The following is a 23782-nucleotide window of genomic DNA, read 5'->3' as shown; positions in this document are numbered from 1 at the left end:
CCTGGTACAAGTGCCCCAACCAACTTGACTCCCGGAGGAGTGGCGTCCCCGAGGAAAGCAATGCCTCTGACTTCACCCCTTTCATACACCGCCTCTATCTCCTGTCAGAGAGAACAGATGAAATCTTAGATTACAAGTTTTCAAACTCAATTAATTGTTCATTAATATCTAGGAGTGGCAGATATATGATGCTTCCCTTTTCATGGCAGGTCAAAGATGAAATTTGATTATGCTTGGAAGGAGGTGGATTGCCTCTTGAAATTCCTTGCTGTGTCTTTATCAGTGTTGCGTTACCCAGAGCAGCCTCCGTGCCCTTATTTAAGCAAGGGAGGCTCACTTGTCTGCTTCTATAGACGAGCTAGCACTGGAGGAAGTCAAACCCGTTCTGCACAATGAAGCAGCAGCGTAGGACGGAGGCAGCACCACAATGTGAGCTCAGTAAGTAACTAGTAAGGATGCAGCAGCCGGGGAGGTGGCCCAGCTGAGCCCACCTAGAAGGGCACAAGAGTGGCTACAGCCGTTTCATTTTCTAGTTGCCGCAGAGGTTCCCAAAGGAAAGGTTCTGGTCTGGAGAGACTTTCTGGAACTCCCCAGGTGTGCTACAGAGAGATTCTCAGGACTAATTTGTGCATTTTCTTTTCTCTCCAGGAGAAAGTCTGTGTGCAAACCAGCCTGTACCAGATAACTGACGATGCTCAGCCCAGTTTTTGGTCCCCGCATTTTCTCCTTTGTACTTTATTTGGATTTTTCTTTTGTCAATTTACTCTCCTTTTTCTCCTCTGTTGGACTCTTTTACAACTAGTAACATTTTCTCCTAGCAGTTTTTACACAAAGAAAGAATTGGAGGGGTTTTTGCTTTATCTCTCTAGGCCTGTGGGTTGGTTAGATAAGCTTGGTTATCTTGGATATTAGGGGGAGGGTGTCTAAGAATGTTTCTATAGCTCTGAACAAGAAGAAAAGTAGGGCGGTTTTGTCAAACCATTTGTTTTCTCCCCTCTGTCGCACCACTAGTCTGACTGCCATCTTCGGCGAAAGACTCTAGAGCAGTGGTTCTCAACCTTGGCTGCACATTAGAATCACCTGGGAATCTTTTTAAAATCCTGATTTCTGGGCCTCATCCTCCGGAAATTCTGTTTCTTTGTTATGGGGTGGGGCCCAGAAATCAGGATTTTAAAAAGATTCCCAGGTGATTCTAATGTGCAGCCAAGGTTGAGAACCACTGCTCTAGAGTGTGAGGTTGAGGCTGGGGATGGAGTGGGATTACTCTGGGGGAGGGGGAGGTAAATTTTGGGGGAAGAAGCGAGGCAGATGGGTAGAATGGAGGGAAAGGATTCATTAGCTTCGGAGTAAGGCACCTGCTGCGGTCGAACTGGTTGCACTAGCTGATGTTTCGCAGTTCTCTCAGGTGTGGGGTGCTCTTGATAGGGCACAGATACTATGATGAGGCTCTGGGGGCGAGAGGACGTGGTCTTTGCAGGTGGCTACACTGTATCGGGTGGAGCTGCACTTCACAGGGCGGAGCTGCACTTTATAGGGCGAGCCACGTCTCCAGAAGAAACAGGCTGATTGTCAGTAGCTAACGTGAGGCCACAGCGAACTATTGCACGAAACTTAATCTGTCTGCTGGGCGGGGGCCTCCAAACCACGCTCCGGGGGCTGGACCGCTCCGAAGGGTGCAGCTCCGCCCACACCGCTTGGGCCCCGCCCCCAGCCTGACCTCGGGGTGGGCGGAGCCTCGGGACCCGCAGTCCGGTTGCCACGCACGCGGGCCGCTACCGGGAAGACGGAGAATCCAGCCAATAGGAATGTGCGGCTGCCGTCCTGCCGGCCAATGGCGGGGCGTGTAGGAGTTGGGCCGCTTGGCGCTGGCTCCAGGGCTATGGAGCCCCAGGCGCGGAGACAGCTTGTCAGGTGGCCGCGGAGCTGGTAAGGCGGAGGGCAGGCGAGGTCAGGGGTCAAGCGGGCGCTCGGTTGGCCCCTGACGGGCCGGGAGGGCCGGGCGGCTCTAGGGCCCGCCGGGGAGAAGGCGCGGGGGCCCCTGCGGGGCACACGGGACGCCGTGCGGGGCTGCGAAGGCGGTGCGCGCGGGGAGGGCCTGGAGCGCGGGGTGTAGACGGAGTCGCATTCTTCCGAGGGAGGAGAGGGCGCCGGGAGCGGGGTGCGGGGGTGGGCGGGGAGCGAATGCCAGAGTTCGTTCCCGGGGCCTCGCCCCTTGCCGCCCACGGCCTCGGAGAAACGGGCGAACCCCTGGCGGGACCTGCCCCCCGCGCGGGCACCCGCGATGGAGGGTGCGGCGACCCGCTTCACGCCGCGGAACGGGCCGCCGGGCACCCGGTGGCGGCCTTCCCCGCGGAGCCCGGGGCCCCGTCCGCTCCCTGGGCCCCGCACCAGCGGGGCGCCTTCCCGGGAAGGGCCGGGCGAGGCCGCGGCACTGGTGTCTGCAGTGGGTTGGTTTGGGCCCGTTTGGGCCTGTATTGCAGATGGTGTGCAAGTGGGGTGCGCGCCCCGCAGCTGCTCAGCTTCGCAGGCGCCGAATTCCTCTCCACTGTGGTTTCCCCAAGTGCCTACCCCCCGTATCGGACTGTTTCCAAGGGCGTCCCTCCGGGAAGGTCGAGGAGCCGAGCGTTCTGTGTGCCGAGAAGACACGCTCGTGCTGCCCACCGCTCCCAAAGGAGTGTCGGGACATTGAAGGAGGGTGCCACCCCTTTGGGGGGAGTAAACAGCATGCTGTGAAAGGAGGGGCAGGGGACACAGGCCGCCCGCCATCAGCTTGCTGGCCATTGTTTCAGAGAGAGGGGCCGAGACCAGGGCGAACCGCGTTTCCCTGGACTCCTGTGGAATCCGAAGCGCTGCCAGCCGGCACCACCTTGGGCCCAAGTTGCGCAGCCTCGTTGTTCTTGTGTTTCCGCAAGTTTGTACTTACGGTGCGGACCGGTGATGTCAGTGCCATGGAGGTGTTGGCGAGTGTTAAATGAGTTCATGCACACCAGCTGCTTCGAACTGTTTCCGGCGTGTGGGAGTGTTGGGGTGGTTTTTTTTGTAGGAGAACATTTATTGGGTAAATGACAGAGGTAGGAAAAGCAATTCCTAGAAGAAACGGGGCTAGGAAACAAGTTATAAAGGAAGGGCCCTTAGAGCTTGGGAGTAAAGAAGGTAATGGCAACACATCTGGGGATTGGGAGGAGAGCCTGGTTGTTTGTTTGTTTGTTTACTATTCCCTACACGTGCCTTCTTTCCCCTTAAAAATTGCAAACGTAACAAATCTGACCTTATGACTTAACCTTTGTTCAGAATCCTGGTAGCCTGTTGCCAGTGAACCCTTGCCGTTAATGTTGATCCGAGTATATAGTGTAAATTACCGGTAACGAGAGGCTTTCTGCCAGGTGTTTATCTTATCATTAAATAAGGTCAGGAATTATCACTAGACTAGGTCTGCCTGTGATAGCTGTGTTGGGTAAATGAAACCTGAAAAGTTATTGGGCTGTTTAGTTTTTCCTTGGATGGCATTGCATGTACAGCCTGGGGCCTAGGCACAGTTTATTTTGGATCCAGTACCGAAAAGGCCACGATGGCGGCATACTTGATTCCTCATGTTCCTGGTGTGGCCAAGTGGGACTGGGGAGGGGAATTTCTGGGCAGCCTGGCAGCACTTCTTGTTAATGAGTAGGGAAGTTTGGTATGAATCTAATGTTATTCTGCTGTTAGGAAATCAGCAGTGCTCCTTGGGTTACTCTGTAGAGCTACTAAGCAGCTTTGGTTCCGTTTCAACCCAGAGAAGTGAAAGTGAGAGGTGAGAGAATAGTGTCCACAAAGCAATAGGTTTTCTGTTTGATTTTTGGTGCTAAGAGTTTGTGTGGGTGCTGTGGAGTCAGACATCAAAAAAGAACATCACACACTCTAGCAGTACGCTGGCTTGATTTGGCTAAAATGCAGGTGTTATATAAGTTTAGTTATTTAGCTTTGCAATAAGACAATTTAGTATTCCTGTAGGGTTGAATGTTGGATGTTGGAGGAGTGAGAGTGGAAGACAGTGTCTTTGTAAAATCCCTTTCTTTGTACTGGAATAAGGAGGAAAAGAGTAACATCTTTAAAGAGTTGAGTGTTTGAGGTCAAAAGGGGAGCCTTTTGTCCCAATATTGTCATCTTTATTATCTGAGTCTCTGTGGTTTAAATAAAATATTTTGGAAAAGAAGGCTGGTAGCATTTGAATGTGTAGAGTATAAGGAGTTAGACGACCTAGACCCTTGTCTCACTCATCGTATGCCCTTTATTCTTTTAATAACTTAACACGTATATTTAGAACAATTAACAGTTATTGACCCCTGGAGACACAAAAAAAGAGCCCTTACAGGTACCATCAGGAATATATTGATAAAATAAAACAACATATGTGTATTATAGGCTATATATTTTTTTTATTTATTAGAAAGATTTTTAAATGGATTTTTAGAGAGAGAGGAAGGGAGATGGAGAGAGATATATAACAGGTTGCCTCCTGCATGTCCCCTTCCAGTGATGAGCCTGAAACCGTGCATGTGGCTAACCGGAAATCAAACCAACAACCTTTGGGTGCACAGGCCGATGCCCAATGACAGCCACACCGGCCAGGGCATATAAGCTGTATTTTAATAAAATTAGAATCCTATATAATAAAAGGCCAATATGCAAATCGACCGAAGGGTGGAACGACCGGTCGCTATGACGCGCACTGACCTCCAGGGGCAGACGCTCAATGCAGGAGCTGCCCCCAGATTGTCAGTTCACTCCCACAGGGGGAGTGCCGCTCATCCATAAGCTGGGCTCATGGCTGGCGAGCCCAGTGGTGTTGGCAAGAGTCTCTCCTGCATCTGCAGCAATGCTAAGGATGTCTGCCTGCTGGTTGAGGCCTGCTCCCTGGGGAGTGACTGCCGGCTCCCTGGGGAGTGGGCCTAAGCCGTCAGTCAGGTATCCCCTGAAGGCTCCGGGCTGAGGGAACCCCCCTACCCCCGAGTGCACAAATTTCATGTACCGGGCCTCTAGTAGAATATAAAAGAGTTGGCTAAGAATGATAAAAATATATTGTCTAATTCCTCTTCCACTTTTATTTTTTTTTTATTTTTATTTTTTTTTAAATATATTTTATTGATTTTTCACAGAGAGGAAGGGAGAGAGATAGAGAGAGTTAGAAACATCAACGAGAGAGAAACATCGATCAGCTGCCTCTTGCACATCCCCCACCAGGGATGTGCCCGCAACCCAGGTACATGCCCTTGACCGGAATCGAACCCGGGACCTCTCAGTCCGCAGGCTGACGCTCTATCCACTGAGCCAAACCGGTTTCGGCATCCTCTTCCACTTTTAATTTAAGGTCAGAGTAACTTATATTTTTTAGTGTAAGAACCAGTTTCCAGTGAAGACAAATTGGGAAGTTAGGGTTTTCAGTCTTTGTGCCTATTGCTAGTAGGTCATTTTGTATGGGTTTTCTTTGTTTCAGTTGCACTTATTGCTGATAAACAAGTGTATGTTAAAACTCCAAGGTAATGCCCGGCTGGCATGGCCCAGTGGTTGAGCATCTACCTATGAATCAGGAAGTCAAGGTTTGATTCCCAGTCAGGGCACATGCCAGGGTTGCAGGCTTGATCCCCAGTGGGGGCTGTGCAGAAGGCAGCTGATCAATGATGCTTTCTCATCATTGATGTTTCTTTCTCTCTCACCTTCTCCCTTCCTCTCTGAAATCAATAAAAATATATTTAAAACAAAAACTCCAAGGTAATGAACGAACCCTATGAGTTAAAATTTTAACAGGTTCCAAAGAGCAAAAAGAGGAATGTATCAGGTTGGAGAATCTTGTAGTATGTATTGTCTGTCTTTACACATAAATTTTTCTTTGCTTTAAGAAAACAAACTGAGGAAAATATGTACCTAAAATTGTTAAGTCCAGTCTACATCAGGGGGGGCCAATACTGTCACTAGAATAAATGAGTTGAATATAATCTAATGATAATCATTTTTCATATTTGCCAGAGAAAAAACTACTGAAGCAAGTATGAGGGCTAGACATTTTTTCCCTGAGGCTAGAAGTAGGTATAGACTGATTTATAGACTTTCTTATTTCAGTATAAAAGGGGTCTTTGAAATTGTTCTCAGAACTTGGAGTTGTGTTCCAGGATAGATGTGTCAGGGCAGGAGGCCTGGTTGGTCCCCCAAAGGGAAATGCACGCTGTAAATTTCTGGTTGGGAGGAAATCAGAGGAAGCTCACACTGTGTGAGTTGGGAGGAACAAAGACCAAGCTGTAGTCTCTAGAAGTAAGATTTTAGTGAGCAGTAAACATTAAAGAAGTAAAGAAGTTAAGGCGGTAAAGAAGCTGATTAATCCTCAGAGCACTGAGCAGATAAAGTTAAGAGTTCTATTTAGCGGGTATCAGGCCCTTCTCATTCTGAAGTCTCTGGTTGATGAGTGATAGTTTTGTCTAAAACATCCTTCTTGAGAGCTTGGCCAAATTTCTTCCAACTGTTATCGTCTTTCACACCCAAGCAGCTGGTTTCATTATCAGCTGTACTCTTTCTCCCCCGATCTTACTCCCTCTTTCCTTTTGCTAATTAATTTTCTCTTTCTTTATTATTAGATGTTCTCAATGTTAGGTTTTTCTTTCAACTATAAAACAGATTCTCAGAAGTCTAGCTTAGGTGAGAAACTGAGTTGAAATTGTGGTTCTCTGATAGACTAAGCAAGGTTAACACTATGGCACACAAAATCAGTAAAATGAAGAACAGCCTAAGCTGGTATTTCTGTTTTTAAAATAGATTTTTATTGATTTTAAGAGAGATAAAGAGATAGAAACCGATACGAGAGAATCATTGATCTGCTACCTCCTGCATGCCCCTCACTGGGGATCAAGCCTGCAACCTGGGCATGCGCCCTGACCGGGAATCAAACCGTGACCTCCTGGCTCACTGGCCGTCTCTCAACCACTGAGCCACACTGGCTGGGCTAAGCTGGTATTTCAGTGGCCATTGTGCCAGGGAGAGCAAGACTTACACAACACAGATGCCCTGATGCGTATTAAGCACATTGTACAATAGCAGCACTGTTTGAACTTTATGAACTGGGCGTGCTTGTGTGGCTTTCGGTTGAAGACATTCTGATACTACCCACTTAGGTAGAGAGGAATCGAATTTCTAGGCCTTTTTCTTAAACTAACACCAGAGGGGCTTTTCACTATCAGGAAGTAGATGTAATCAGTCTTCAGCCCTTTTTCCCATTTTGTATCAAATTTACTTTCATAAGAGAAAAATAGGATACACTTATTCAAATTAAATAAAATAATTTCAAACTTTACATTCTCAAGAATAATTTAGAAATTCACATTGCTTTCCTAAGCTCTTTCCCCTCACCCCCAGTGGGGACACATTGAGTTTTGGAACTAATTAGATGCATGTCCTAAATGGAAAAGACTCAGAAAACGGTGCATCTTTATTGACCTGGAATGGGAAAACAAAGGCAGTAATAATATTCTTTCATTTTATAAAAGTAGCTAGTAATCTTCCTTATTAAAACACATAGGGTTCAGAAAACAATGAGCTCTGTTTGAACCACTTGAATATTTCAGAGTTTTGTTGACTCATCCAGGGGTAGGAACTCACCTTCATAAAGAACATCTTGTACAACAGAGGTGTTAGATCAATAGTAATGATTTTGTAGGAATATCCAGTACTTTAGCCTTAAAGTAGACCTTTCAGGAAAAGGGATTTTAGAAGGATCTGAAAATCTTTACATTTTCTTCAGGACACAAAATGAATTTTAAAAAGTCATGACTGCTTATTAATACCTAAAACCTTGGCTATTACTTTTTAAAGCCTTAATCTGTGGCTCTGGCTGTTTCTGCTTTGTCACCAGCATGTTGCTGATCATTGAGAAAAGTGTCAAGAGGGAGTCAACTTCAAACATTCCTGTCACATTTATTTAATCAGTTGCTTCCATGCAAACAGTTTGCTGTTTGCTTCTATGAAATTTATTTTCCTTCTTTGGTGATTTTCAACCTTTTTCATCTCATGGCATGCATCAACTAATTACTAAAGTTCCCAAACCAAACCAAAAAATATATTTTTTGCCAACCTCGCCAAAAATTTGATTAATTCACACTGGACAGCTCTTGTGTTGGCTGTTATCATTTTTTAATTTAACAATCTAAGGGAAAAGAAGTCAGTGCCCCCAACTAAATCATCAAGTATTGCTTTTTTGCTTTTTAAAAAAGTCTTACCCAAGGAATGAGGATGTTTTTTCCATTGATTTTCTAGAGGGAATGGAAGGGGGCGAGAACATCAGTGTGAGAGAGACATATTGAATGGTTGTCTTCCACACAAGCCCCAACCTGGGATGGGCATCAAACTCGAGACCCGCTGGTGCACAGGCAAATGTTCTGAACACTGAGCTTGCCGGCCAGGGCTCAGGTATTCCTTTTTTTTTTTTTTTTAAGTATTGCATTTAAAAAAAATTACTGTGGCACACCAATTGAAAACTGCTGTCCTATGTAATGCTGCCTTTGACTTTGTTTATGTAGAGGAGGGGAGAAAAAAAGGGAGGAAGAATTAGAAGACTGTTAAAAAACACTCCTCTAAACCTTACAGTTTTAGGGAGACCTTTGCAACGTTGAATACAGCTCTAAAATCAGTGAAATAGTTTTGAGTGCCTTTGCCCTATACAGGGGAATTTTATAACAAAAAATATTTCAAATTCAAAAATTTTTTTTAACCATAGGGGGGAAAGTTTAAGTTAATGTTATGTATGTATTTTAATATTTATTTCTTGGGGCAATTTTAAAACAGGTTTGGGTTATTCAAAGTTTTCTTCCAGACTTCTTGAAAATGCTAAGAAACACAGAATTTTATTTTATTTTTTTAAAATATATTTTATTGATTTTTTACAGAGAGGAAGGGAGAGAGATAGTTAGAAACATCGATGAGAGAGAAAAACATCGATCAGCTGCCTCCTGCACATCTCCCACTGGGGATATGCCCGCAACCAAGGTACATGCCCTTGACCGGAATCGAACCCGGGACCCTTCAGTCCGCAGGCCGATGCTCTATCCACTGAGCCAAACCGGTTTCGGCAGAAACACAGAATTTTAAAAAAAATATATGTTTATTGATTTCAGAAAGGGAGAGGAAGAGGGAGAGAGAGAGAGACATCAACGATGAGAGAGAATCATTAATCGTCTTCTTCCTGCACGCCCCCCTACTGGGGATTGAGCCGGCAACCCTGGCATGTGTCCTACCTGGAATTGAACCCAGTACCCTTCAGTCTGCAGGCCTACACTCTATCCACTGAGCCAAACCGACTAGGGCAACACAGAATTATTGTTAACTAGATATTTGGAATTTATTATAGCTAGTTTGTGTTTTGAGGCGATAACTATTTATTTTGATATAATTTCAAACTTACAGAAAAGTTTCAAAATAGTATCAGGGAATGAATGATTTCAAGATAACATGGTAAGAGTGTAAGAGTAATGATAGTGGTAACCAGCAGGTGCCTTGGGAGAACATGAAGGAGGGGCATTTAACCCAAAATTGGAGTCAGGAAATGCTTTCCTAAGGATTTGGCTTCTGAAACTCCATGATCATAATTTCACAGCATGGTTATTTGGGCGCTGAGACAGAGTGATAGTAAGCTAAACTGAAGGCAATGTTATGCCAGCCAAGTGGAGGGCTGCAGATCTCCCGTTATGCATTTGAGAAGCTTTATCAGAGCCAGACTGGGTAGCTCAATTGGTTAGAGTGTCGTCCCAATATGCCTAGGGCCCTAGGCTATGGGTCCACTCCCTGGTCAGGGTACAGACAATGTATAAATAAGTGGAACAACAAGTCTATGTTTCTTTCTTCCTTCCCTCCTTCCCTCCCTCCCTCCCTCCCTCCCTCCCTCCCTCCCTCCCTTCCTCCCTTCCTTTCTAAAATCTATCACTCAATCGTGTGTATGTGTGTATATATCTATGTGTGTGTGTGTGTGTGTGTGTGTGTGTGTGTGTGTGTGTGTATATATATATATATATATATATATATATATATATATATAATTTTCTTTCTTTTTTTAAATAAGCTTTATCAGAGAGAGTCCCTAAAGTATTTAAGAAGTGAATCCAGCCCAGCCAGTGTGGCTAAGTGGTTGAGCATTGACCTATGAACCAGGAGGTCACAATTCAATTCCAGTCAGGGCACATGCCTGAGTTGTGGGCTCGATCCCCAGTATGAGGCATGCAGGAGGCAGCCTATCAATGATTCTCTCTCATCATGGATGTTTCTTTCTCCCTCTCCTTTCCTCTCTGAAATCAATCAATAAATAAAAAATGAATCCAGAGAGCAGTGGTTGATTGAGACCAAATACTTGACTGAACCCAGATTCAGTATAGGCAATGCAGACCTGCCTGGGAGATCATGACAGATAAGAATGGGAAAAAAAATAAGGAAAGAAAAAGAAAAACAAGGTGGGGAGAGGAATTGGATCAGAGGAGGAATCTAAGAGTCAGAGAAGTTAGTGACGTACTTTAAGTCACCTGGTTCAACAAGTCTGATTCTAAAGCCATGATTTTCCTCTTTTCCCTACTTGGGAGCAAGGAGACAATTATTCCATTCAAGTCTCAGACTGGAGTGGCTGGAGGCTGGATTGGACTATCTGGATTACACTGATGGAATGAAAATATGTTTTGAACTCTTAAAATGTTTCAAGAAAATCATTTGAAATCCGGATACTGGAACCTGTCCCCCCTTTTAATGTTATTCCTTGCTTTCTTGAGATTCTTTAACATATGTGCATTAATTTTTTTCTTTAAAATGTTTCTCTTAGAGCTACATTATTAGAAAAACTCTTGAAATTATGGTTTTATGGTTACTTGTTATTCATTTATACAAGTTTGAGGTGTTTTATACATTTTTTTTTTTTGCTAAATAAACAATCTTTTACTTCAACCTGTAAAAAAAAAAGAAAATGAATCCAATCATTTTCCACAGCATAGATGGAACTAGAGGGTATTAGGCTCAGTGAAATAACTCAGTCAGAGAAAGACAGATACCATATGATTTCACTTATATGTGGAACCTAAAGAACAAAATAGGTGAACAAACAAAATTGAAACAGATTCATAGATACAGAGAACAGACTGACAGCTATTAGAAGGGAGCCTAATATTTGGGTGAAGGAGGTGAAGGGATTAAGAAATACAAATGGGTAGTTACAAAATAGTCATGGGGAGGTAAAGCACAGCACAGGGAATATAGTCAGTAATACTGCGATAACGATGTATGGTGCCAGGTGGGTACTGGAAATATCAGGGGGAATGCTTTGTAAAGTATATGATTGTTTAACCACTATGCTGCACATCTGAAGCCAATTACAAAATCTATTGAAAGTAAACTAATTGAAAAAAAGAAGCAAATCCGTATTATCTTTATATATTTTTTAAAAATAATACAGAAATGCACATAGTAAAAAATTTTTTAAAGAACAAAATGGTGTATGGTGTATATTCAGTGAGAGGTCTTCCTTTTACCTAATGTCATTTGGGCTCCCCCACTTCTTCGTCTTAGGGACAGCATTACCAGTTTTTGACTTAGTGTCCTTTGGAGATAGTATATGTGTGTACATGTGTGTATTCTTTTTTTTTTCCTACACAAATGATAGCATACTGTTCTATACATTGGTTTGTTTTTTTACTTGACATCATATGTTGGAGATTATTTCCTACAAATATCTGTAGATCTGCCTTATTTATAATAGCTGCATGGTATTCCATCATATGAATATTCATAGTTTATTTAATCAGGCCTCTGTTAATATCTTGGTTGTTTTTTGATACTGCAGTTTTTGATACTACAAATAATGCTATGAGAAATATGCACTTACTTCCTTATGTGAGTGTTTAGGATGTATTCTTTTATATATATATATATTTTATTGATTTTTTTACAGAGAGGAAGGGAAAGAGATAGAGAGTTAGAAACATCGATGAGAGAGAAACATCGATCAGCTGCCCCCTGCACATCTCCCACTGGGGATATGCCCGCAACCCAGGTACATGCCCCCGACCGGAATCAAACCTGGGACCTTTCAGTCCGCAGGCTGACGCTCTATCCACTGAGCCAAACCGGTTTCGGCAGGATGTATTCTTAGAAGTAGAATTGCTGAGTCAAAGGATATGTCAACTTATGACATTTTGGACAGAAAATGTAATTTTATTAGCATTTTAATACTGTAAAACAGTCTTAGAACTTTTGATAAGGGATAAGATAAAATACTTAAACGCTTTTCTGTTGTTGATTGCTGTTTAATAAGATGAATCTTACTGGCTATGAGAGAAGGTGATACTTTATGGTTGGAGTGATCTAGAATATCAAAGCAGTATTAATCATAATAATCAAAGTATTGCTGAGTTGATTCTGGTTGCTTATATCTCAGCTTCGTCTTTTCCTTAATGGAACTGAGTGACTGAAAATGGCCTGGTGGTATGGCCTTAGAGAGCAAAACTATCTTAATATTAACTTAAAGCTTCCGTATCTATCTTAAATTTTCATGGAGGCTTAAAAACTGTGCAGCACACCAAGCATAACTGACCCTTTCTGTTCCCTGTCCTAGTTATGTTCTATATACACTACAAACAGTGGAACTTGTAGTTTGTTAATGAAAAGTTTTGATGAGAAAGTTGGAATCTAGAATCAATTTTCTCTCTTGGAATAATACATTCCTGAGATTTCAGAGAGAAGACTAGACTTCTATATTAATGGCTCTATATGTAATTAGTATAGGAATAATCAGAATAGTGATAATAATTAAATTTTTTATCATGAAATATTTCTGTCTAGAGTTATTATTTAACTATCACTTCTGCAGACTACAGGCTTGGGGAAAAACATTACTATCTCAGTTGTTTGCTTTTTATTTTTTTATTTTGAGAGTACATTTATGAAAGCTGGGGACAGGAAACAAGGAAGGACGTGGGATAAAAGACGCAACAGGAGAGGGCATAGGTGAGGCTGCTTTGGCTCTCCAGAAAAGAAGTGAGCCCAGGCTGAGCTGTTGTCAGCTCACTGGAGAGTCTGAGTAAAGGGGACCTTGGAGACAGGTTCAGGGGATTAGCTTGGGAAGAGCAGCTGCTGCCCATTGTGTCCTTGGTTGCAAGTTTTGTAGGGTCCTTTGGAATTTAGAAGATGCATGCCTATGGGGGAAGAAGAAAGGGAGGAAAAGGTGCCCGAGTGCTCCTGGGGGGGAAGGGGAGGGGCATGCCTCAATTAATTGCTTTTTAAATATAAGTTAAGTAGCCTATTTTGGATAGGAATCTTCCTCAAATGTATAAAAGTACTTCTGTGTCTTCTTAAATAGGATATCATGCATCACTACAAAAATAATCTAATCAGTTCTTGGTGAGTAGGCCACAGTTAAGAAATTTGATATAACAATAATAATTATATGATTAATAATAAGATAATTATTATTCTTAATAATAATGTTCTCAGAGCTAATAGAAGTATAAGGAAGGGCTCTTTGCCTCAGACCAATGGCCCAAGGTCTTTTTCTGTGAAAGCCTTAATCCCGGATCGGATTTGTGGTTTCTAATTCATTGTGGGCTAGGATAACCTGATTACCTGGCTTCTTAGAATTATAAGTAAAAAGGCTCTGGGTGGTGTCAAGGGCTGTACTGTGATTGGAAGCAAGTGGTTATTGCTACTCTGAGTTATCAATGTAAATCCCATTGGTGAGGAGCTGTGGTAACTGGGTGAAAGAGGGGTTGGGATCTCTTGCCTGGTGTTTAGCCATCTGGTGGCTCAAAACCTGATAGGAGGAATATGGCTAGTCATACATTATAACAAAATATTTGATATTGGTTACTGCAGAGATGAAAAATGTTTTCCAAATTAGTCAGTGGCGGTATGTTTTATACCCCAGAAAATAGATGAAACCTAAAACCCCTTTGGGTCTGAATTCTGTAAATTCTGTGAGATAGGTATAATATAGAATATGTTGGTAGTTAGATGGTCTAAAACAGAAAGTAGAGGACTGTTCAGTTAGGAGGAACAAAGGGACATAAGTGGGAAAGACAATTTAAACAGTAAAAGTGAGCTAAGGGAAGTCTTCATACCTTTTTCAGTAGGAGAGCTATTATTACCCTATCTTTCCCTTCTGAATTTGGAATTGACTGAGAAGTAGGTTCCTTAATTAGTAGATCAGAGGTTAAAAAAATCAAGCCTTACTGGCGGGGTTGACTGGAGAATACACCGTAGATCTGTGGCCAAATGGGCTTATTCATACCTCTTCACACCCAGTTGAACTTAACCCAACAGAATGCTGGACATGTTGGACACCTCCTCGTCCTCCCAGGTTGCTTATTGCAGGACTGAGGAGTGCTGGCATCTGGAGAACCATGGCCAGCCCTCCTGCTTCAGCGCGCCCTGAAAGTCCAGAGGGGAGGCCATGGTCATTAGTTTCTTCTCCCAGTTGTTGAAGGGTTGGGGAATGAGACCTGAACCATTAGAGCTGACGTCTCTCCTCGGGAAACATGAAGCTCAGAGTAGTGGACCTCCACTATGGGTGTGCTGGTGAGGTGCTTTTCCCCTTTCCAGAAATTGAAGCACAAGGCCCATGAATAAATATTTTTTTAAAATATTTGTATTGATTTCAGAGAGAGAAGAGAGAGATAGGAACATCAGTGATGAGAGAGAATCATTGATTGGCTGCCTCCTGCATGCGCCCCCACCCTGCCACATTTGGGATTGAGCTTGCACCCCACGCATGTGCCCTGACCAGGAATCGAACTGTAACCTCCTGGTTCATAGGTTGATGCTCAACCACTGAGCCACACTGGCTGGGCCCTTAAATAAATCTTTGTAATTTATTTCTAATCAAAGCCTCCCAACTACTAGGCAATACCAAGAGTGTTCCTGAGGAGAAAGAAAAGTCTGAGAGTTTTATAGTAAAAAGTCCATTTTTGAGGAGAGTCAGTTCTGCATTCTTAGTCCCCACATTGGTTCAAGGTGGTAATCCTCAGATGTCTGGTGGTTTAGACACTGGAACATTTTCTTTTTGAGGTAATTCAGATGGTTTATTGGAAGCATCAAAGGCACAATGCGCTGATAGTCAGGTAGGACTGGAAATTTCAAAAGCTTAAGTTCCCAGAGTCAGTTTAAACAAGAATAATTGTTTTTTTGATGTCTCAGCCTACTTGAAGTTAATAATTTAGCAGCATAACCACTGTGACCCTTTTTTATTTCTCCACTCTATTTCTCAAGTTTAAATTGTTAGGTCAGAGAGTTTTAGATTTCTGCCTTAAAGAAAATGAAGCCTGGCTAGGTTACTCAGATGGTTAGGGCATCATCCCCATAGGTCAAGGCTGCGGGTCCCATCCCTGGTCAGGGCACATACAAGAATCAACCAATGAATGCATAAATATGTGGAACAACAAACCAATGTTTCTCTCTTTCTCTCCCCGCCCTCCTCTAAAATCAGTCAATTAAAAAAATATTAGCCGTAACCGGTTTGGCTCAGTGGATAGAGCGTCGGCCTGAGGACTGAAAGGTCCCAGGTTCGATTCCGGTCAAGGGCATGTACTTGGGTTGCGGGCACTTCCCCAGTGGGGAATGTGCAGGAGGCAGCTGATCGATGTTTCTCTCTCATCGATGTTTCTAACTCTCTATCTCTCTCCCTTCCTCTCTGTAAAAAATCAATAAAATATATTTTAAAAAAAATATTAAAAACTCAAAAATGGGAGAAATCAGTCTTGATTTCTGGATTTATCTGGAGGTAAGCAGAGACTGGGTGATTGCCTAGCAGCCCATGTGTGGAGGTTTATTCAGAAGCATTTGCCTCTGACATCAGACTGGTTGGTGCAGCCCCTGTTCCTGGGCAGCAGGAGGGGGTCCGCCCCCTCGCCTGTCATGCAACACACGTTTGTGGGGAACATGGTGCTAAACTATTCCAGAGGACCTGCTTCTAAAAACAAAACAAAACATTTGCCCGCTCCAATTTGGTTTTGAAATCTTGCCAGCAAAACCATGATGAAGACTTATATTTTTATTAAATATCCCTTAATCATACTCAGAAAACTAATTACTTTCAAGGTTATCTAATTCAATAGAAGAATTATTCTTTTCATATAGTAAGGATTTGGTTGTACAGAGTACAAAATGCTGTTGCTGAACGTGTAAGTTTGTTCTTGTTCATTTCTCTTCCTCCCTTTTCTATTTTCCAGAATCCTATTCTAAGAACACCATGGTGTTGGGGCCTGAACAGAAGATGCCAGATGGTAATTTATAGTTTTTGTGTTATTGTCTAATTGTTATTTGGATATAGAAATTTATCATGTTTTCTTTCTCATTGTCTATTCCCAACAAAATATGTCCCCATTTACCCTTCTTCTGCCAATGGAGATCTGCTCCATTCAGAAGTCACCATCTGGTGACTTAGGCTGAAATGGATTTTTGACCACAGAGACCTACCTGCCTCATCTTGTTTCCATTTCTGAGATGAGCCAAGCTTAGCTACAAGTTTGGTTTCTATAGCAGTAATGCCTGTCATAAAACCCTCCCAGAGTGCTTTGGCTGCTGATGGCATTTCAGATATGTTATGGAGCTGTAAAGTACTGGGTGTGCACCTTATACTGTATTTGATTAGAGCTTCTTGACTGCTTTGACTAATCCTTCCTAATTCTAAGTTTTCCCTTTAGAATTTCCATTCCTTTTTTATAAATTTTTAAAAAATAAATTTCTTAATAAGTTCCAGGCCACTTTCTTTCCACATGGAAAGAAAGCTTTTGTTTTTTAATTGGAGGTTGTAAGGATTTCTTAGAAACACTGAGGTTAGAGTTTTGTGGTTCAAAATAGCCATTTGATGGCTACAGCAATCCTGGTTTGGTATCTTTTTGGCAGATTAGCCCTTTTCTTCCAGTCCCTACCCCTCCCTGCATTTAAGATTAACTACAAAGTGCCAGGGTCAGGGAAACACTATCAGTCTTAGATGAGTTCTCCTATCACGAGGGTCACCCCGTGACCTGCGGCTCTTTACGCAGCCTTAGTCAGGGCCTCCTGCTTGGTGGTTTTCCTGCAGCTTCAGATTTTAGCCCGAACTGTGGCAGGATTTTGCAACTTCCACATTTTTTGAGAAGCCTGCGGAGATATAATGTCCAAGGAAGTTTCTTTGAGTAAGTCCTACCAAATATTAGGAGGGGTGGTGGTGGTAGTGGTGGTGTGTCCCCCACTAGATTGACCTAGTTTTTCTTGTAAAAGTTAAGATTTTAGGTTACCCAAGAGGCTAGTCTGGGAATGTTATATTTTGAGTCCCAGACGTCAGTGTTCTTAGAAGAAAATGAAATGGTTCTAAAAGTTGCCAAGTGGGAATAGAAATATAAAGTAGGAAAACCATTGTGAGAGTAGTGTTAAAACTGATATAGAGCCCAGCTGTTGTAGGTCAGTGGTTGAGTGTCGACCTATGAACCAGGAGAGCAGGGCACATGCCAGGGTTGTAGGCTCGATCCCCAGTGGGGGTCCTTGCAGAAGGCAGCTGATCAATGAATCTCTCTCATCATTGATGTTTCTATCTCTTGCTCCCTCTCCCTTCCTCTCTGAAATCAATAAAAATATATTTTTTAAAAAAACTGATTTAGAGCTGAATGTTGGCAGAAGGAGGTGATAGGGAGCTTTTTTTGCCATAAGCCTTTTTGTATTTCTCAAATTTTCAATCATGTGAATATATTGCTTATTCAAAAATTAATTTATTTCCCTGGCTGGGTGGCTCAGTTGGTGGGAGCATTGTCCCGTACAACAAAAGGTTGCATGTCCAATCTCTAGTTGGGACGCATACTGTAGGCTACTGATTGATGTTTCTCTCTCACATTGATGTTTCTCTCTCTTAAATCAATAAAAACATATCCTCAGGTGAGGATTAAGAAAATAATTTGAAAAATTAATTTATTTAAAATAAAAATAAAGTATTAGAAATAAATTGAGATATAGTCAGGTAACTCTTGTGCCTTTAGGGTATTAAAGATTTAATTTCAGTATTACTATGGATAAATTGTTAGTTTGCTCATTTTTAAAAATATATATTTTTATTGATTTCAAAGAGAAAGGGAGAGGGAGAGATAGAAACATCAATGATGAGAGAGAATCACCAATTGGCTGCCTCCTGCATGCCCCCTACTGGGGATCGAGCCCACAACCCAGGCATGTGCCCCTGACCGGAATTGAACCCGGGACCCTTTAGTCCACAGGCCGATGCTCTATCCACTGAGCAAAACCAGCTATGGCAGTTTGCTCATTTTTTAAAAAATTCTTTTCAAATCTATTCATTCAGGTGCTGCTTCTGAAGACCATGGGGACTCTGCCAGTCTTGGTGCCATCAACCCTGCCTACAGTAGCTCCTCTCTTCCGCAATCCCCCGGGACATCAGAGGAGCCCTTCACCACCTACTTTGATGAGAAGATTCCCATTCCTGAGGAGGAGGTCAGTGACAGGTCCTTGGAAGAAAAAGTTGTTATGTAAGGAAAATGTGTGTAACAGGTCTGCTGGACAGCTCAAGATCAACAGCCTCAGGTCTAATTTTGGCACAGTCTCTGAAGACGGAATTTTTAAAATCAGAATAAATAGAAACTGTTTAGGAAAATGAGGGCCTTGAAAACTGTTGCCAATGAGAAATGCTCACATCAAAGAAGTACGAGATTTATGTTCCTCTTTGATGACAGCTTTTGTCCCATTGGGTAGTGGTTGAGCACAGAGGTACTGATATTGTTATTCTGGTTTTAAAATGAGAGGCTGATGGAAAAGAGAAAGGTCGGGAAAGGCTCTTTACTTGGACAGAGAAGGGACCAATTTATTGATAATAAGTGGATAAAATGGAAATGAAACTTGGACACACCCAATATCCACCATCCTGAATCCTTTGTTCTTGTGACACTGATATTGTTGCTTTGTATATGATCAAATAGGTCAGCAGTATGGAGGTGTAATCAGTTTGCTCTCTTGTCCTCTGTGTAGCACTCTTGTTTTAGCTTTCGGAAACTCTGGGCTTTCACGGGACCAGGATTTCTTATGAGCATTGCCTACCTGGATCCAGGAAACATCGAATCTGATCTGCAGTCTGGAGCAGTGGCTGGGTTTAAGGTAAATGTCTAGTTCAACCCGTGTTCCTTTTAGACACACACAACACACTCACATCCTTTTCCTCTACTGAACCTACAGTGACACTTAAGTGAAAAGTACTTTTCCATCTGGTTTTTATTCTATCTTATCCACATAGTTGGTTTTTTATTTCACCCACACAGTTTCCTTGAGTAAAGGAGAAACTGCAGATGGGAGAAACTAAGGCTCAGAGAGGTGCAAGGAGACATACCAGGTTATGTGTAGAACCTGATACAGAACTTGGGTCATTTGGTTCCTGACGTGGGCTCTTTCCTGAATGTAGTGCTTCCCATTCACATTGCCAAACAACCAAACAAAAAAACCTCTGTTGTCTGTGAGTGTGATGGTGGGATTTTGTTCTTCTGTAGTTGCTCTGGGTTCTTCTGTTGGCCACCATCGTGGGGCTCCTGCTGCAGCGCCTTGCGGCTAGACTGGGAGTGGTCACTGGGCTGCATCTTGCTGAAGTTTGTTACCGTCAGTACCCCAAGGTGAGCAGTGTACTGTCCTGTCTGTCACTCACATCATAGGAATCTGTGTGCCTCGCAGTATGTGCTGGCCCAACTGCTATATACTGCAACAGTGGAGGACTTGGGGGTCAGTGGCCTGAGGACTGGGAGTCCCAAGGAAATTCTCTAGGCCCCTCTTGCTGCCAAGCCACATTTCTACGTTCTTTCAAAAAGTTTCCTTAGAAAAATCCTGTTTGAGGAAACATTTACCGTTCATTCTGCCTTCTGGCATCTAGTAGTGCCCAGCCCATGGCGCTAAGCACTTTCAGTCATACCTTCGTATTACTCAGTCACTTTGCATTATACGTATTTTCTTTTTGTTTGACTTTGCTAACAATTAGAGAAAAGTGAGTTTCTTCCTTATAATACAAACTATTTGTGGCAGGATCTTGGATCTTCTAATAATTATTTTTCAATTAACCCTGACCCTGGGTGTTACACTGTTCTCTTCATCTTCCCTCTGGACACTTGGAGCCTTTCTTACTGCCACCTAAGGCAGAAGTGGAGCCTGTGTCTGGAAGATAGCTTTTTCCTAGCTTCATCTTTTTTTTCCATTGATTTCAGAGAGGAAGGGAGAGGGAGAGAGAACTAGAAACATCAATGATGAGAGAGAATCATTGATTGGCTGCCTTCTGCACGCCCTCCACTGGGAACCGAGCACTCCACACGGGCATGTGCCCTTGACTGGAATCAAACCCAGGACCCTTCAGACCACAGGCTGATCTCTGTCCACTGAGCAAAACCAGCTAGAGTCTTTTCTTAATAGAAGGGAGGGGGAGAGAGAAATAGAAACATCAGTGATGAGAGAGAATCATTGATCGGCTGTCTCCTACACACTCCACATTGGGGATTCAGCCTGAAACCCGGGCATATGCCCTGACCAGGAATCGAACCGTGACCTCCTGGTTTATAGGTTGATGTTCAACCACTGAGCCATACCGGCTGGGCCTTTGCTTCATCTTTAGATGAGATGCTGGAGATCTACCTCTGGTTTGTCCTAAATGTTTAATCTTTCCTGGCTGTGAGAAAGTATCCTTATCTTTTTTATATATATACTAGAGGCCCGGTGCACAAAAATTTGTGCACTCGGGGGGGGGGGTCCCTCAGCCCGGCCTGTGCCCTCTCGCAGTCTGGGACCCCTCGGGAGATAACTACCTGCTGGCTTAGGCCTGCTCCCGGGTGGCAGAGGGCAGGCCCAATCCCTAGGTGCTGCCCCTGGTCGGGCTCAGAGCAGGGCCGATTGGGGAGTTGAGGCGCCGTCCCGTCATGCACAGAGCAGGGCAGATTGGGAGGTTGTGATGCCACCCTCAGTCACGCTCAGGGTAGGGCCAATTGGGGGGTTGGGGCACCGTCCCCTGTCACACTCAAGGCAGGGTCGATGGGGAGGTTGCGGCGCCACCCCCTGTCACGCACAGAGCAGGGCCCATCAGGGGATTGGGGCACCGCCCTCTATCACCCACAGAGCAGGGCCGATCAGGGGGTTGGGGCGCCGCCACTCTCACACTCAGGGCAGGGACGATGGGGAGGTTATGGCTCTACCCCATCACACACAGAGCAGGGCCCGTGGGGGGCGGTTGGGGAGCTCCCCTCTATCAGGCACAGAGCAGGGCTGCTCAGGGGGTTGGGGCCCCGCCCCCTGTCACACACAGAGCCGCAGGGCGATCAGGGGGTTTGGGCGCTGCCCCCTGTCACGCTGATCCCGGTGCTGGGAGGCATATTACCCTTTTACTATATATGGTAGAGGCCTGGTGCATGGGTGGGGCCGGCTGGTTTGCCCTGAAGGGTGTCCTGGATCAGGGTGGGGGTCCCCACTGGGGTGCCTGGCCAGTCTGGGTGAGGGGCTGAGGGCTGTTTTCAGGCTGGGAGTGACTGAAGCTCCTAACCGCTCCTTTTTTTCTTTTTTTCTTTTTATTCTGGGCCAGCTTTACCTTGAGGCTTGGCTCCAGCTCTTACGCCTCCGTGGCTGAAAGTAGGTTTCTGGCCTTTGCTTACAATGTTGCGAATCTGCTGGCTGAAGTCCGGTGGTATTTGTTACAATGTTTCTTAAACTGCCGGCTCAGAGGCCTGCAGCTGCAGGCGGGGAACGTTGGTTTCCTCCAAGGATCCTCAATCACTGAGGCAAGCAAGCCTCATGTTAGTTTCAAGCTGCCTGGCTGCCGGCTGCCATCTTGGCTGACAGTTAATTTGCATATCTCGCTGATTAGCCAATGAAAAGGGTAGCGGTCGTACACCAATTACCATGTTTCTCTTTTATTAGTATATATATATATGCTTCTTAAAAGAAAATCCTGCTAATTTATAATTTCTTTAGCTTCTCTTTCTTTGTGTATCTTAGCAATTGTTTCTTGAGTAGTGGATACATGGAGGTGTTCTTTTCTGTGCTCAGTGAGCCAGCATTAACTAGATTTGTCTTTCACCTGCATTGTGTGACCAGATTAGTTCCCTATTTTGTTATACACCACCCAATTCCAACCACTTTGCCCTGAGTCCCTTTGCATTTGTCCTTTTTTACTTCCGTGTTGTTATTACATTACGGAAGACCCAGCCTTTTCACATTGGTTTTGTCTCTTTGGCTACAATCAGGATCGATATTTTCTTCTGCAGACATTTTTTATTCTCTCCTGAAGAATATTTTGACCATATTAGCATCATCATTTCCCCCTAAGACTTAGGATTGTTTTTTTAGGCATGAAATTAAGTGGAAATTACTGAATGGAAATGCCATTCCTCTCTTGAATGGAAAGGAAAGAGAAACATATTAGGATCCAGTTGCTGCCTAGGCCCTGACTCATAAGCTCCGCCGCCTAGAAGCACACTTGCCTTCTGTAGCTAGGGCCCACAGTGCAGTGATGGGTCTTTATCTCTAAACTGAAGGCTTATAAAGGACCGTTGATGGGTCAGTTCCAAAATGTGAATTCCAAATTATGGGGGAAGTTCTTGGAAGTTATTAACTAGAACCATATCTTTCTTCTGTTTGGTGTTTAGGTCCCCCGAATTATCCTGTGGCTGATGGTGGAGTTGGCTATCATTGGCTCAGATATGCAAGAAGTTATTGGCTCAGCCATTGCCATCAATCTCCTGTCTGTAGGAAGGTGAGGGGGTTTCCCTCTAGAAAGTAATATTTTGCTAGATTTCAAAGCAAATGTAAAAGCAAAAACCCAACTCATTTTCAATTTTCAAGATTCAACTCAAGTTTATTATATTTTCTGTGGAACCTATCTAGGACCACCTTCCTCTGTCCTGGAAGATGTAGACTCTATATCTTCCAAATTCTCGTGTTGGGTTATATATATATACCTCTGTTATGCAGTATGTATTTTTGTATATTACATTTATTTATTTGTATGTCAAATTATTCCAGTAAACAATTAACTCCTTGAGGGGTAAGACCCATTCTTTTCAACCATGTATCCTAATGTCTGACGTAGTAGACAGTCAAGTGTGAGTGAATATTATTCATGTTATCCTAAACTACCCAAGGCCTGGCCTCCTGCCACTGTCCCCGCCCGCCAAGTCCTTACTTCTCCAGAAGTTGTATGTATGGAGAGCTGTTGGGAAGAAAGTACTTCTCAATCTTTCTTTCCTTTAATTTCCATTTCTTATCTCTGATCTAGGGTTCCGCTATGGGGTGGAGTTCTCATCACCATTGCAGATACTTTTGTATTTCTCTTTTTGGACAAATATGGTAAGTAGAGTGGGAATGGAGGGATTAGGCAAAGAAGCTACTTTTCCATCATGTGACTGATGGGGAACTTTGTCTCCTATAAACTCACTGCTGCATTTTCCCCTTCAGGCTTGCGGAAGCTGGAAGCATTTTTTGGCTTTCTCATCACTGTTATGGCCCTCACTTTTGGATATGAGGCAAGTGTGCCAGGCTATTTATTAGCTTTAAAAAAAAATTTTTTTTGTTTTTATTATAAAAGACAAAATAATGCTAGGATGGTTCAATTGTATTGCATGTGCTAGGAAAAAGACAATTGCTTCCTCTTCTTGTAAGTAGCAGAGGTAACCTGTGAAAATAGTTTGCTATTCACTTGACCCAGAAATCAGGCAAAGTCGTGCAAATCACATCTCTGTGTTCACTTTAAGAACATTCGTGAAACTGCCCAGGCCATCTGGGGTATGCATATCTGAAAAGCCCA

The 23782-nt window shown here is 43.6% G+C and overlaps 1 protein-coding gene across 7 annotated transcripts in view; it reads left to right on the top strand.

Annotated features, from left to right (window-relative positions):
* Positions 1 to 342: 342 nt before the first annotated feature.
* The window catches only part of SLC11A2 (solute carrier family 11 member 2), a 49352-nt gene continuing 25912 nt past the window's right edge, over positions 343 to 23782 (top strand). For 4 of the 7 annotated variants that reach the window (XR_009451213.1, XR_009451212.1, XM_059682909.1 and 1 more), the window contains exons 1-8: positions 344 to 438; positions 16212 to 16265; positions 18311 to 18459; positions 18991 to 19116; positions 19503 to 19622; positions 22626 to 22732; positions 23255 to 23325; positions 23434 to 23501. Coding sequence is in view for 4 of the 7 variants with exons in the window: in XM_059682909.1 (XP_059538892.1) it covers positions 393 to 438; positions 16212 to 16265; positions 18311 to 18459; positions 18991 to 19116; positions 19503 to 19622; positions 22626 to 22732; positions 23255 to 23325; positions 23434 to 23501 (741 nt within the window). In the remaining 3 variants the exon portion in view is untranslated. Of the gene's footprint in view, positions 439 to 1730; positions 1927 to 16211; positions 16266 to 18310; positions 18460 to 18990; positions 19117 to 19502; positions 19623 to 22625; positions 22733 to 23254; positions 23326 to 23433; positions 23502 to 23782 lie in introns of those variants that run through there. The other 3 variants (XM_059682910.1, XR_009451214.1, XM_059682908.1) reach the window with 3 other exon arrangements.

Source organism: Myotis daubentonii, chromosome 2 (assembly GCF_963259705.1).
Source record: "Myotis daubentonii chromosome 2, mMyoDau2.1, whole genome shotgun sequence".
In the NCBI taxonomy this organism is placed as follows: domain Eukaryota; kingdom Metazoa; phylum Chordata; class Mammalia; order Chiroptera; family Vespertilionidae; genus Myotis; species Myotis daubentonii.
This window is presented reverse-complemented; position numbering and strand designations above follow the sequence as displayed.